The 15,488-nt window shown below is 45.0% G+C and overlaps 2 protein-coding genes across 2 annotated transcripts in view; one reads left to right on the plus strand and one right to left on the minus strand.

Annotated features, from left to right (window-relative positions):
- Ptpn23 (protein tyrosine phosphatase non-receptor type 23) overlaps positions 1–13,259 on the minus strand; it is a 48,475-nt gene extending 35,216 nt beyond the window's left edge. The window contains exon 1 of the mRNA XM_040290182.2: positions 12,815–13,259. Coding sequence (XP_040146116.2) covers positions 12,815–12,844 — 30 coding nt within the window. The 5' untranslated portion in view covers positions 12,845–13,259. The remainder of the gene's footprint in view (positions 1–12,814) is intronic.
- LOC101961563 (neutrophilic granule protein) lies at positions 11,051–14,312 on the plus strand. Its single transcript, XM_040290185.2, has 4 exons — positions 11,051–11,255; positions 11,850–11,951; positions 13,036–13,125; positions 13,614–14,312. The coding sequence occupies exons 1-4, from the start codon at positions 11,082–11,084 to the stop codon at positions 13,740–13,742; spliced, it is 495 nt and encodes a 164-aa protein (XP_040146119.2). The 5' UTR covers positions 11,051–11,081; the 3' UTR covers positions 13,743–14,312.
- Positions 14,313–15,488: the final 1,176 nt, after the last annotated feature.

The raw sequence follows: 15,488 nt of genomic DNA on the forward strand, positions 1-15,488 counted from the left end.
TGCATTGACTGGTAACTTTATAAGAATTTTTGAGGAGTTGGGGTTATAGGTCAGTGGTAGAGTGCTTGTCGAGCCTGTAGTGAGGCACTAGGTTCAATCCTTAGCACCCCATAAACATAAAAAATAAAATAAAATAAAGGTTTTGTGCCCATCCACAACTTACAAAAAAGAAAAGAACTTTTGCCTTAAGTCTGTGACAGCAACTCAGACTCAAGTTTCTAACCTGTCAATCTGCCCTGTACACTTTGGACTAGCCAACCCCCACAGTCATACGAGCCATTTCCTTAAAACAAATCTCTATCTCCTGTTGGCTCTGTTTCTCTGGGAAGCCCTCACTGGTATAGAGTCATACCTCATGCTGTTTCCAGTAGTGTTTGAAGTCAGGAGAGGAGTTTAGATTTTTGTTTTGTTTTTTGCTGCCAGGAATTGAACCCAGGGGCGCTTTACCACTGAACTACATCCCCAGCCCTTATTTATTTATTTATTTATTTAGTTGGGGGAGTTCTCACTAAGTTGCTAAGGTTTTCACTAAATTGCTGAGGCTGGCCTCAGACTTTCATTCCTCCTGTCTCAACCTCCAGAAATGCTGGGACTGCAGGGGTCCACCACCATTCTCATCAGGAGAATGGTCATCCTTGGGGCTGGAAGCAGAGTAGAGATTGGAAATGGGATACACAGAGGACTTTGGGGGGATTCTGAGAATGTTCTGGTTCTTGGTTAGGGCACTGGTTACAGGAGTTTGTTTCCTTCAGGAAAAGAAAACAAACTGCACACTTATTCTGAACAATTTTTTTGTGTATATGTTGTGTTGTTCAATAAAAAGTTAACACAAAAACTTAATTCCAGTAGATTAGGGGCCAAAATGAGAAAGACATATATTTATAATTTTTAGAAGAAGATATAGGAGACTATCAACTCCAGGAGGGAATGATTTCTTCAACAAGACAAAAAACAACAATAACAATAACCAAATTAAAAAACAAAACAAAACAAAAAAACCAAAACCAAGCACCAGTAGTGATGGAAGATCAATAAATTAAACTTAATTTGTATTAAGAAATCCCAGTGAGGGCTGGGATTATGGTTCAGTGGTAGAGCGCTTGCCTAGCATGTGTGAGGCACTGGGTTTGATTCTCAGCACCACATACCAATAAATAAATAAAATTTAAAAATTCATCAACAACTGGGCTGGGGTTGTGGCTCAATGGTAGAGTGCTTGCCTATCACCTACAAGGACCTGGGTTCGATCCTTAGCACCACATAAAAAAAATTAAATTAAATAAAGGTGTTGTGTCCATCTATAACTAAAAAATAAACTATTCAAAAAAATTAGTCAGGGGACTGGGGATATAGCCCAGATGGTAGAGTGCTTGCCTTGCATGCACAGGGCCCTGGGTTCAATCCCAGTACCAAAAAAACAAACAAAAAATTAATCAACAACTAATAAAAATATTTTTTAAAAAAAGAAAGAAATTCCAGTGAGCAAAAGACATAAAATGCAGGTGCTAGCTTAAAGAGGCTCCTACCTGCCAACTCTGGGACAATTTGAGTATTAAAATAAAATAAGGATAGAAAGAGATTATAACCCATTGAATAAAAGAATATATGAATTTACATAGGTATAAATAAATAAGTGAGGGTAAAAGCCTTCTCCACTGTAAGAAGCCAACAGATAGATGACATTAGAAAATCAAGGGCTGAGGATGTGGCTCAAGCGGTAGCGCGCTCGCCTAGCATGCGTGCGGCCCGGGTTCGATCCTCAGCACCACATACCAACAAAGATGTTGTGTCCGCCGAGAACTAAGAAAAAATAAATAAATGTTAAAATTAAAAAAAAAAGAAAATCAATATTTGGCAAGCATTTTAATAATTCAGGCATAATTAATAATGGACATAAAAATCAGTGCATTTGAGAAGTAAAGTAGAGGGTGATTGCCCAGTCCCGCAGTGTCTCCCCACAGGGCACTTATTAGTTACAAAGGGAAAAGGAGAAACTGTGTATGGAGACACCTGGCAAACCTTGGCTTAGCCAAGTGATGAGACTTAATATCACCAGCAATGTGTCTTAGCTAAATGATGATATTTAGTATCATTAATGAGATAAATCTACATCATATGCCTTCTGGTATAATGCTCTTAATATTTTTTAAAAATTTCAATTGATTATTGTTTTTAGTTGTAGATGGACACAATACCTTTATTTTATTTATTTTTATGTGGTGCTGAGGATTGAACCCAGTGCTTCACACATGTTAGGCACCATCTCTGAGCTACAGCCCTAGCCCAGATGCTCTTAATCTTAAAGTAATTATGAAACAACATTAGACAAATGTAAACTGAAGGACATTCTACGACATAATTAGTCTGTAATCTCCAAAAAATTTCAAAATTCCATGTTCTGAAACACAAAGAAGTACTAAACAGACAACAAAAAGAATATAAAACATAATATGGAATTTTTTTTTTACAGGACTGGGGATTGAAAGCAGGGGTGTACTCTATCTACCAATGAGCTACATCCCTAGCTTTTTTTTTTTTTTTTTGAAACAGGGCCTTGCTAAGTTGCCCAGGCTGGTCTAGAATTTTCCCCAGCCTCCCAAATAGCTGAGCTTATAAACATGTGCCACCATGACTGCTCAGGACATGGGATTTTCTTTTGCTTCAAAGGACATTGCTAGGAAAATTGATGATATCTGAATAAGGCCTGCAGATTAGATAATGGTAGCATATCACTGTTAATTTTCTGATTTTCTTTATTGTCCAGAGGTACTTTTCAATGTAGGAGAATGGTCTTGTTTTTAGGAAATAGACACAGAAGTATTTAGGAGTTAAAAGGTTCTGTTCTTCTCAAGTGGCTTGGGGCTCAGCAGGGTGTGTGTGTTATACATTTAGAGTGAAAGAGGGAGGGACAAATGTAAAGTGTCAACATTTGGAGAATTTGGGTAAAGGGTATGATGGAACTCTTGCACTATTTATGTAACTTTTCTGTGTAAGTCTGAAATTATGTCAGAATTAAAAGTGAAAAGAAAAACAAGACACTGTAAAGAAAGTGAACACACAAAGACAAACTGGAAAAAGATATTGCTAAGTCATAATCAAAGAAAGATAATATATAAAGAATTCTCATGGGGCTGGTGTTGTGGCTCAAGGTAGAGTGCTCACCTAGCATGCACGAGGCACTGGGTTTGATCCTCAGCATGACATAAATGTAAAATGAAGATATTGTGTTCACCTAAAACTTAAGAATACCAAAAAAAAGGATTCTCATGAGGGCTGGAGTTGTAGTTAGTTCTGGTAGAGCACTTGCCTCACATACATGAGGCCCTGGTTTCAATCCTCAGCACCACATACAAATAAATAAATAAAAACAAAGAGGGCTGAGGATGTGGCTCAAGCGGTAGCGCGCTCGCCTGGCATGCGTGCGGCCTGGGTTCGATCCTCAGCACCACATACAAACGAAGATGTTGTGTCTGCCGAAAACTAGAAAATAAATATCGAAAATTTCTCTCTCTCTGTCTCTCTCTCTTTAAAAAAAAAATAAAAACAAAGATATTGTGTCCATTTACAACTAAAAATAAAAATATTTTTAAAAATTCTCATGAATTCTCAAGAAAGACAGCACAATAGAAGAAGAGGCATACAATTTGGACAGGAACTTACAGGAATAGCTAAAAATCACATGGAAAAATGTCCCTCTCCATCAGTAACCACCCCCCAAAAAAATGCAAACACACTATACTGAAAGGCCATCTTCAGATGGTAAGTATACACCAGTCAATAGTATGTGTTGCATATAGTCCGTGATGGGTATGAATTACTTTCATGATCCAAATGAAATTCCAAAAATAAAGCTCTCATAATGCACACACAAAATGATAATGTTGAGGTGTTAGTGAGGATGTGGAGCAACAGGAACTCTGATCTGCCACAGCTGGGATTGTATATGGGTGCCACCACTTTGGAAACTGGTATTGTCTAGTCAAATCATCACTATTTATCGTTGTGACCAGCACAGGGCTGTCTTTTTGCCCAGCAAGGAGTCCTGCCCACAAACACCAGGAGGTATGTCCAGGAGAATGATCATCACAGCCCAAACAGGAAACAAGCAGGTAGAGTGTTTGCCTAGCATGTGCAAGGCCCTGGGTCCAATCCCCAGAACCACAAAACAAACAAACAAAAAACATTTACAAAAAGGTAGGTGGGGCGCTCTGAAGAAGAACCAAAAGAGAGGTGTTTTAGGGTCTTAACATCTGAGCAGCCATCTTAAGTGTTAAGTTTCCCTTCCCTGTACTTCCTCTCACTGGAACTCCCTCCACCCCTATTAGTGACCTTCCCCATGGTATTATAACCCCAAGCCAATCCTAGAAGGACATGACCCCATGACTCTGGAAAGCCATGGTGCCATGGACCTAAACCAATCCCATGCTATTCCCATCCGCCCAGCTCTGCTGCAAGCACCCCCAGCCTCTCCCATAGCGCCACAGCTCCAGCTCCAAACCCAAAAGCTGAGCCCCTAACACCTCACCTCAGGCGCCTCTCTCCACTCTATAGAGGGATGGCCTTTATTTGGCAGCTTTGACAAATAAACCTTGGTGTGGATCTCTGCCTGGTCTCAGTCTCACTTTCCTTTTAGGTGTGGCTTGGCAGGAGAAAGAAGACAGGAGGAGAGGGAGCTCTCCTGGTCTCAGAGCTGGCAGAGTGGGGGCCAGAGCAGGAGCACCTCCCAGCTACCATCTGGGTTCCTGGAGTTTGGAAGGCAGCCCTCTCCCACAGGCCCCAAACAGTTGGGAACCTGCTGGTTCCCATCAGGGCAGCAAAGAGAGGCTACTGGGCCTTGCAGCACAGCCTTTCCCTCTAGGAGGTCCTGCCCCTCCAGAGACCTCATAGCATTGGACACTTTCTCCTGCCAAAAGGCTCCAACACATGGAATATTTGCAAATAAGGAACAGGTCAAAGACCTTTGAAGTCCATCCCCAGAGTGAAAACTGCTCCCTGGGGCTGGGGTTGTGGCTTAGCTGTATATACAGCGCCTGCATAGCATGTGTGAAGCCCTGGGTTCGATCATCAGTACCACATATAAATAAATAAAATAAAAGTATTATGTCTACCTACAACTAAAAAATATGCATATTAAAAAAAAATGGCTCCCAGGCTCCTGGGGCACTTGCCAGCAGATGACCCCAAAACCATAGTTTTGCCACAACACAGCCACAATCCTGGGGGCCTTTGGCTGCACCAAAGTCCAGCAGATTTGAATTATGGGTTTTGGAGGGTTTTTTTCGGGGGGGGGGGTTGTTGTTGTTTATTTGTTTGTTTAGGGATAGTTTTAATTCTTGGGTAGGTGACCCCATTGGACCAGTATCTGTGAAGGGAAAGGGAGCAATGGTGGATTTACCCGTTTCCTACCTAGAACAGAGTCCCCAATTCAAGCCATTGATATGGAGGGACTCCAGGGGCCTTTCAGGACTATCAAGCTGACCCTCCCAGATTGCCTGGTGCTGGGCAGTGAGCAATAGCACAGACCAGTGTGACAGAACTTTTGAGACATCTGGCCCTTGTAGGGAGACCCTATATTCTGGCCAGCATCCCCATGGGAGAGCCAAACCCATGGGGTCAGGGTTAGGGTCAGTCTTGGGTACTCTCAGATGCCACCAAGGTCTCTGTGCCTGGGGTAGCGAAGTAACTGGTGTCCACAGTGCTGGTTTTGGAACAAGAGGTGTGTGTCTCCATGGGACCGATGTGGCCACCACTTCTTTCTTCACCTGACTCAACTTGCACATGCCCCTTGGGTAGTGGAGCAACTTGTGTCCACAATCTGGGTTTTGGAACATCAGGTGGGTGTCCCCATAGGACCAATGTGGCCACAGCCACTTTCTTCATCCCACTCAACTTACACAGGCCACTTGAGCAAGGGCTCTGGGATCTGTGCCCATCTCCTGACCAACCCCATACAGCAATGGAAAGCTGAGGCCTGAGAAAGATCGGGGCTTTCACAAGGGCCCACTGCTGGACAGGGGGTGGTGGGGGGTCCTTTCTTCACAATTCCAGCCCTTATGAAAGGTGTAGCTCCAGTCATCTTTTCAAGAGAGGTGTGGGAGTCATGGGGACATTTAGGAAGAGACCCGTGGAGGGACCACTCACTTGAACAGCATCTCTTGCCTCCCACAGGTAGAGGACTTCCCTGGTTGTGGGAGGGAGTTCTCATTCCCAGTGTTTAGGACCTCCACTGTCCTAAACCTGGCCCCAGTGGAGGAAGGTCTTGGAGGAACCTCCTGCTGGACACCTGGAATCCTGTCCTTACCCCTGGAAGCTCATCTCTCAGCCACTAGACCAAGACCAGCACTGCAGCCTCTCCTCGGAAGGGAACGTGCTGCAGTAGATCACTCCAACTCGGGTTGAGATCGCGTCCTCCCCACTTGCCAGCTCTGGATCTGAACCTGATTCATAACCTGCTGGTGCTTCAGTGAACTCATCTGCAAAATCGGGTTAATGATGGCCCCCTTCTCTGTGTTTGGCAGAGGCGGGCACTGGTGTTTGCTAGGGGTCTTGGCTGTGCTGCAGTAAAAGCCACCACACCTGAGGCTCCCTCTGTCTCACAAGTTGGCACAGGGTCTCCACCCATATCAGCTTTGCTTTGCTTTACAGGCAAGAAAACCAAATCACAGAGAGATTGATTAAAAAGCAGTGAGAAAGTGGCAGAGGTGGGATCTGAACCTGGACATCGTAATAGGACCCTGAAACTGAGGCAAGGCTCACACAGCTGTACTCTGAAACAGCTCTGGGTTGATAATGAAACACAAGTTATTGAAAGATTTGTATGTAGCTATCAGAATTTGATCATCTGAACTCATATTCCTAAAGCTTATCTGTCAAAAAAAAATAAAAATGAAATAAAACACACACCCACACACACACACACACACACACACACACACACACACAGGGGTTGGGGTTGTGGCTCAATGGTGGAGCGCTTGCCTAGCATGTGTGAGCCACTGGGCTTGATTCTTGGCATATAAATAAATAAATAATAAAGGTCCATCAACGACTAAAGAAAATATTAGTTAAAAAAATCCATGTGCAATGGCACACGCCTGTAATTCCAGTGGCTCAGGAGGCTAAGATAGGAAGGTCGCAAGTTCAAAGCCAGCCTCAGCAAAGAGAGGTGCTAAGCAACTCAGTGAAACCCTGTCTCTAAATAAAATACAAAATAGGCCTGGGAATGTAGGGCAGTAGTTGAGTGCCCCTGGTACATCCCCCTGCCAAAAAAAAAAAAATTTCATCCACTTGAGAGCCTCCCACCTCAGCCCCCAAGACTAACTCTGCTGCCTTCCAGCCTCAAGCCTTTGGACATGTTATATAGTCTTAAGGTTTGATACAATTATAAAGATAACAGGGTTTAGTCCTTATCCCTGGCTATCAGATGCTTGAGTCCTACATTTATTACAAGTTTGTGTTGCAAGTAACAGAAAAGCTCACACAAATTAGTTTAGACAGTAAACCTGGAGGCCCTCCACCTTCAGGCAAGGTGTGACCCAGCAGCTCAGTGATGACAAGAATCTGCTTCTTTCTCCCTCTGCCTTCTGTGATGTTGACCTCATCCTAAGAGTGGCCCATCTCATACCACAAGGTATCCTCTTTGTCTCATGTAGTCTGGAAGGAAAGAAAGCCTTGTATTCTTGCCAAAAATTTTGAGATGTATTCTAATCAGACCAGGTTAATCACATGTCCACCCTGAACCAATGGAATAGTGGCGAGATGGCAGGCACTGGTTGGCTTAGACTAAGTCAAATATTCCACTCAGAACCATGCAGATCCTCAAAAGGAAATCAGGGCCTGTGTAAGTTAGGTTTTCATTGCTATGACAAAATACCTGACAAGAACAACTTAGAGAGAGGAAAATTTATTTCGTTCACAGTCTCAGAAATTCAGTTTGAGGTCAACCAACTCCATTAGTCTGGACCCAAGGTAAGGCAGAACATCATAGCAGAAGGCAAACGGTAGAGAAAAAGTTCTCTACTCTTGGGGGCAGGAAGTAGAGAGAGAAAGGGGGAGGGGGTCACAAGGAAGATGAACCCTTCCAGGACATGTCTCCAGTGACCCATCTCCTCAGTCACATCCCACCTGCCTAAAGGACTGATTAGGTTGCAGCTCTCATAATCGAATCAATTCATCTCTGAATATTCCTGGTTAACCTAGGAGTTAACCCTATAATACCTCATGTCCACACCACAACAAAGCCTCATTGGAAGGGAAAAGAAGTAGGGGAAAGGGCTGGGGATGTGGCTCAAGCGATAGCTCGCTCGCCTGGCATGCGTGCGGCCCGGGTTCGATTCTCAGCACCACATACAAACAAAGATGTTGTGTCTGCCGAAAATTAAAAAAATAAATATTAAAATTCTCTCTCTTAAAAAAAAAAAAAAGAAGAAGTAGGGGAAATAGATGCCCCTCCAGTCTCCTCCAGTTTTCCTGCCAACTGGTTTTCCAAACATGGTTCAGTGTCTCCCAAGCTGCCTCTACCGTGCGTGACTCCAGCTGCTGTCAGGGGGCTCTCTTGTTGACCTGTCTCCCTGACTCTCCAACCTTTGGTACTGGCTCCAGTCCTCTAAGGCCATAGAACAATCTGGTTGTCTTGTTTGTTGTCTTTCAGAAACAAAGTGGTGCATGCCTGTGATTTCAGCGACTCAGGAGGAAGGAAAAGAAAAGAAAGAAACCAAGAGGAGAATCAAGGTCTTCTTGTTGTTCCTCTCCTCTAAGTCTAGGATCCCCAGTTTCCCATTATTCTACAGCCAGGTCTTGGCTGTGTCACTTGAACAACTTTCCTAACTTTCAGGGGCTGGAGATAATGTGAGCTTCTCAAACTGGTGGGAAACCCTGCATTAGAGTCTGCAAAGTCCCTAAACGAAACACAATGCAGCATCTAAAACTTTTTTTTTGGCAGTTCTTGGGACTGGACCCAGGACCTTGTGCATGCTAGGCTACCAATGAGCTACAGCCCGAGCCACCCCAAATCTTGATTTTACTGGAGTTTCCCGCTCCCAAGGAAATACAAAACATCTGAAAACACTTATGGACAATTCAACAATAAAATAACAAAAAACTCAATTTTAAAATGTGCAAGCTGGTCACAGTGGCATGAACCTGTAGTCCCAGCTACTCAGGAGGCTGAGGCAGGAGGATGACTTTACTCCAGGAGTTTGAGGCCAGCCTGGGAAAATGTGAGATCACGTCTCTTAAAACAGCAAATATGCAAAGGACTTGGGGTAGATATTTTTCCCCAAAGATATACAAATGGACAATAAGCACATGAAAAGATAGTCACCTTCATTAGTCATTAGGAAAATACAAGTACAAATACAAATTGAAACCACAATGAAATACAACTTCACTATTCTTAAAAATATTTTGTTTTAATTGTAGTTGGACACAATACCTTTATTTTATTTTTATGTGGTGCTGAGGATTGAACCCAGCGTCTCTCACATGCTAGGCGAGCACTCTACCATTGAGCCACAACCCCAGCCTCTGGAATAACTATTTTTTTTAAAAAAAAGAGATAATAACAAGTGTTGACAAGGAATGTGGATTGTATTGGAATCCTCACAGATTGCTAGTAAGAATGTAAAATAATACAGCCTCTTTGGAAAACTTAGCAGTTTGGCAGTTCCTTAAAAAGTTCAACCATGGGATGGGGTTATGTGTGGCTTGGGGTAGAGTGATTGCCTAACCCACATGACGCACTGGGTTCAATCCTCAGTACCAGATAAAAATAAATAAAATAAAGGTATTGTGTCCATCTACAACTAAAAAAAGTTAAACCATAGAGTTATCATATCAGAAATTCCACTCCTAGGTGTAGATCTAAGATAATTGAAAATATCTCCACCCGAAACCTTGTACACAAATATTCATAGCAACATTATTCACAATAACCAAAACATGAAAACAACCCAAATGTCTATCAACTAAAGAATGAATAAATACAATATATTATATCTGTACAATGGAATACTATATAGCCATAAAAAGGAATAAAGAGACTGAGTATGGTGGCATACTCCTGTAATCTTAATGACTTAGGAGGCTAGGGCAGGAGGATCTCAAGTTTGGAGCCAGCCTAGCAATTTAACAGGGCCCTAAGCAACTTAGCAAGATCCTATCTCAAAATAAAAAGGGCTAGGGATGTGGCTCAGTGGTTAAATACCCCTGGGTTCAAACCCTAGTACAAAAAAAAAAAAAAGGAATAAAGAGTACTCCATACAGATATGCTACAACATAAATGAAACAAAAAAAACTGTGCCAAGCAAAAGAAGTCAGAAACAAAATGCCACGTAATATATAATTTCATTTACATGAAATGCCCTAAGTAGGTAAATCATAAAGACAGAAAGTAAATTAGTAGTTGCCAGAGCCTGAGGGAAGGGAAAAGTAGAGAATGAGTGCAAATGGGTGCAAAGTTTCTTTTGGGGGTGATGAAAATATTCTGAATTGTACATTTTAAAAGGATAGGTCTGGAGCTGGGATTGCAAAGCATCACATACAGGGTCTAGAGTTCAATCCTCAGCACCCTCCTTCAAAAGGGGGTATGTGTGACTTTTATGCTACATGAAATTTATCTCAATAAAAAGAGTTTTACTAACTTGGAAAAAAGATCCAGTTGCAGATGGATTATGGAATAGAATCCAAGTTCCATGTGGGTAATATCTTTGTTTCTGGGATCAAAGCAGATCTACCAGATAGAGACAGCAGAGTCCTGTACTGGACTCTGAATGGACCTCTTGTGGCACAGGTGGAGATACGAAGCCCAGAGTGAAGGGACTGGGTCCAGCCACCACAAAGATCCCTTGCTCCAGTTCAGGGCTCTCACATCACACTAGACCCTAGGCTGTTGCCAAATCTTCTTGCCCCTCTTGGCCAATGGTATTTCATAACATTGCCCAACACTTGGTTTCTAGCCAAGGAAAGGATTAGCCCCCCTTTCAGGAAGGCCTGAGCCTCCTGTGTTACCAGAAGCCTTTAGGCAAGGCCCCTGAGTAAGACCTAAAAGGGGCTGAAGGTGGCAGTGTGTCAGAGAGGTGACAATGGTAGGGGCCTGGAAGGCACTTGTATTGGTGGTGGGCTTGGCAGTAGTGTCCTGTGAGGCCCTTCGCCGTCTGAGATATGACGATATCGTCAACAGGGCTGTGAACATCTACAATAGTGGGCAGCGGGGAAAGCCTCTCTTCCGGCTGCTGGAAGCCATTCCACCTCCGTCGGTAAGTGTCTGTGGGCTCTATCTGGGAAGCAAGCACCAGGGGTCATACACCCATGAGGCTGATGGGCAGGCAGAGTGCCTGGCACAGGCACCAAGTGCGTGGTTGACATCAGCTATTATTATTATAATGTTTCTTCCACCTGAAGGTAAAACCAGATTATAATCTCAGCCTGACCACTGCCTGGCTGGCCAGTTTGGTGTTTCATCCAGCAGGGGGTCAGGTCCTGGGTTTGAGGGAATGTGGGAGCCCTTTCAAGTGGACCAGTCTGGCCTTTGGGGGTTTCCAGCTTTCCCATCTTAGCTGTTGTTATCTCTCTCAGGCAGCTGAGGGTCAGGGCAGGGGTTCTTGTTCATATTTCACAGGCAATGATATTAAGAAGCAAAGGTAGGAAGGTCATATAGGTAGTGAGTGGTATTCTTTGGATTTCTTTTCAAAAGACGGCACACCTTAAATCTGCTGATTTAATCTCAACAGGCCCCAGGTTTGGTAGCAAATGCTAAGTCCCAGTTTCACCATGTAACCTTAACCTCTCTGTGCCTCCATTCCCTCATCTGTAAAAGGGAGATGGTCATGAGTTTTCTGTTGTTTCTTTAGAACTTTACCTCCAGGATCCCACTCAACTTCACCATTAAAGAGACAGTATGCATTTCCACCCCAAGGAGCCAGCCACAAGAATGTGCCTTCCGTGAAGGAGGGGTGAGTCTCATCCCTCCAACTCCCAGTCTTGGGTGAGGGGAGAGGCCCTCTCCTCTCTTTGGCTAAAGGGGATACTGTCTGCCTCCATGCATCTCAACTGCCCACCTTTCCAGAAGTTTTGAATGTGCAAGCCTTTTTCAAAGTCAGATTTTCCTTGTTGCTTATTTTTCCTCCAATATATTGTCAATCCTTATTACAAAAGCAATATACCCTAAAAAAGAACAAAGTGTGATCATAGTCCCCCTCGAGACTACTGCATTTATTTATTTATTTAAGCTATGAGGGATTGACCCCAGGGGTGCTTAACCACTAAGCCATATCCCTAGTCCTTTTTATTTTATTTTATTTCATTTTGAGGCAGGGTCTCGCTAAGTTGCTGAGGCTGGCTTTGAACTTTTGATCCTCCTGCCTTAGCCTCCTGAGTCGCTGAGACGGGCCACACAGGACACTATTGCCAAGCAGTCCTTCCTTACTGTGCCAGGGGAGACCACTGCTTTTTTTTTTTTTAATATTTATTTTTTTAGTTGTAGTTGGACACAATATCTTTATTTTATTTATGTGGTGCTGAGGATGGAACCCAGGGCCTTGCACGTGCTAGGCAAGTGCTCTACCACTGAGCCACAACCCAGCCCCGAGACCATTGCTTTACAAAAAATAAATTGGAAAACAACATTTAAAGTCTTATTTTGGTACTTCACATTCTAAAAAATTTCTGATCAGCAACCTCCACTGCCCAGGGACAGTCACTAACCGTTGATGCATCTTCCTCGGGATTTTTTTTTATGCACACATATATTCTAAACAAACACGGTTTCCTCTGGGCACGCTAACTCACGGATGCCTTTTCCCGATTAATGACGTACCTGGACTTCCCTTGTTTTCATGGGCATCATCTACTCCGTTGGGCCTTCCCAGCGATGGCCCCTCACTCCTGCTCTGGCTGCTGCCTGTGGTGTGAGGATATCTGGGCTTCTCACGGGCTGGAGCCGTGGGGGTGGCGCGGGTGCGGCTCCCTTGGGGGCCGGGCAGGGGCGCTGTCGCGGAGGGTGGCTGGACGCTTACCCTCCCGCCGGGCTCGCCGCAGGAGGAGCGGACTTGCACTGGAGAATTCTCGAGGCGGAGGGTGAGCTTCCTGATCGTTACCTGCGACAGGGTCTGCGAGAACCCGACACAGGTGAGCCATCGGGTGGTGACAGGGACAGCAAGGGCCGACCACAGGAAAGCCGCGGTCTGGATTCCCTGTGGGTACACCGTCCCCTAGGGCTGGCTTTGTCCCGGCTGCTACCGCCACCGCGGCGCGGCCACGTGGGCCACTGGCGCAGCGCAGGGAGCCTCGGGGAAACGGGATCCTGCTCCGGGAAAACGGGATCCTGCTCTGGCCCATCAAGCTCTAGAGTGTGAGGAGGAGGGATCCGTCTTCCTGAGAGATAGTCGTGGCCCTGCGCTCCGCCCGGGAGACCCCTCGAAACTCCCCCCCCCCCCAGGCCTGCCCACGGCCTCTGGGCCCAGCGGGTGGGAGCCGGGGCGTCTTAGCTGCATCACATGCTCCCCGCCCGTGCCTCAGTCTCCTCTACCCCGCCTTGAGGGAGGGCCCCGGGCAGGGCAGGAAAGAGGAGGATCCATGACAGTCATGGTGGTGACCATCCAGCATCGTTCCTGCAGGTCAACAGGGTGACGCGTTCTGATGATGACCCTGCTGAGGATTTCCTGGGCAATGTGCCGCCGGCAGCCAGGGATGCATATGAGAAAGCCAAGTACGACATCATCTCCAACATCCTGAGTAATTTCTAGGGCTGGCGAGGACAGCTTCCCCTACCCCACTCATCCACCTCCCTCTGCTGCCTTCAGCACCTCCTTCCTGCACAGTCCAGGGTGTCCCCTTGCAGAGCACCCCCAACCCTGAGCTGAACACTGCACTGAGCCTTTGCACACTGCTTCTCTCTGCCTGGACTTCCTGCCCCTCCTGTGTCTGTAGGTCCCACCTCCAAGGCATAGCTCATAAGTTACCCCTTGCAGGAAGCCTCCCTGCTCTCCCAGGGCAGAAGTGGACTCCCCTCATCCCCTTACTCACAATTCTCAAAGCCATGTTGGCATTATCTGCTATATTCCCAGCCAGCTGGCTGTGGAGTGAATTTCTCAATGAGATGCTTCTGGTGTCCTTGGGAGGGCAGTTTCTTTTGTGCAAGACACCTAATACCCTTGCTTCCTGCCCAGTTACTGTGACAACCAAATGCCCCTTCACATATCCAGACTCTTCCAAGGAGATCACATCATCCTTGAGAAGAAAGGGTGGGGGTGTCAATGAAAAGTTTCTGATATAAATAAATGACTGAGTGAATGAATAAACTGTTAGAGACTGGACTGAACTGGCTGAACTTGGGTGAGGAGATAAGTGAAACTGGGCCCTTGGTGGGGGGTTAGGGAGATTTGGAATCCCTAAGGTCAGGGCAGGATCCATGGAGAGAAATGGAGAACAAGGACAGAGGGGCCAGGAAGGCAGAGTAGTTGGCCTCCAGCCTCCTCAACTGCCTTTACTTCCTTTATGCCGCCAACTTTATCACAAAGCTTGTCAGAACTTTTCCCTGAACCCTGACTTGTATATCAGTGCCTCCTGGACACTTCTCTGTGGATGTCCATGAGGAGTCACACTCTCAGTATTTTCCTGCAGCTTACCCCTAGCATGCAAGTCTTTGCTATAGAAATGACTTAATGAAAACTCTCTCTTTCCAGGGGCTGTGGTGTAGAACCCCTTGGGACATTGGATTTTTAATAATGGGGGCAGCAAGGATTCCTCTTTGTGAATCATAATAATAGCTATCATTATCTGAATGTCACATTCCATAAGTGTCTCATTTAGTTCTCAGTACTGTCTTAACACACTATACACATCATCTGCAACTTTCAGTGAGGAAACCAAGTCATGGTTTCCTCGTGGGGAAATTGGTTCACTGCTTATAGCCCAAACTCTAACTCCCTTGCCATCTAAAACCTGGTAACACCCACTGGTGGGTGAGAGGAGGAATAAGGGAGACGACATATAGTTACCTGGAGTGGTGTTACCAAGTGGGCTGAACAGAATAAGCTGAGACCTTCAAACCCTATTCCCCATGGTAGAGAAAATGGTATTTGCCATCCTCCTGCTTCAGCCTTCCAAGTTGCTGACATTACAATTGTGCACCACCATGCCTGGCCAAAACGGGCAACTTAATAAAACCCTGTTTCCTGTTCTCACTGGAGTCTGGAATCCAGTGTCCTTCACGAACACTGTCAGTTATGCCCAGCAGATGTGAAGTCAAATCCTTTCCTGCTCTAAAACTTCCAGTTTAGGTTTCCTTTAGTTTCTTGAAGATTAAGTAAAATTTTGCTCCAAATTAGAGCCCAATTTTATTAAAAGCCACAAAATAAGATCTGGGGCAGGGGAGGGGGTACAGAAAGAACAAGGCTTGTTTGAATTTAAGCTTTAAGAGGTATGAAATTTTATCAGTTTTGTTCACTGCTTTAGCTCCATACCTAAATTTCAGCATTTGTTGATTAAAA

The sequence above is a fragment of the Ictidomys tridecemlineatus genome, chromosome 2, assembly GCF_052094955.1.
Source record: "Ictidomys tridecemlineatus isolate mIctTri1 chromosome 2, mIctTri1.hap1, whole genome shotgun sequence".
NCBI classification, from domain to species: Eukaryota; Metazoa; Chordata; class Mammalia; order Rodentia; family Sciuridae; genus Ictidomys; species Ictidomys tridecemlineatus.

Excerpts from the sequence above, each read along its gene's own strand:
- LOC101961563 (XM_040290185.2), top strand. The coding sequence starts at position 11,082 with ATGGTAGGGGCCTGGAAGGCACTTGTATTGGTGGTGGGCTTGGCAGTA. Across the intron at positions 11,256-11,849 it reads AAGCCATTCCACCTCCGTCG|AACTTTACCTCCAGGATCCC; the intron begins GTAAGTGTCTGT and ends TTGTTTCTTTAG. Across the intron at positions 11,952-13,035 it reads GTGCCTTCCGTGAAGGAGGG|GAGGAGCGGACTTGCACTGG; the intron begins GTGAGTCTCATC and ends GGCTCGCCGCAG.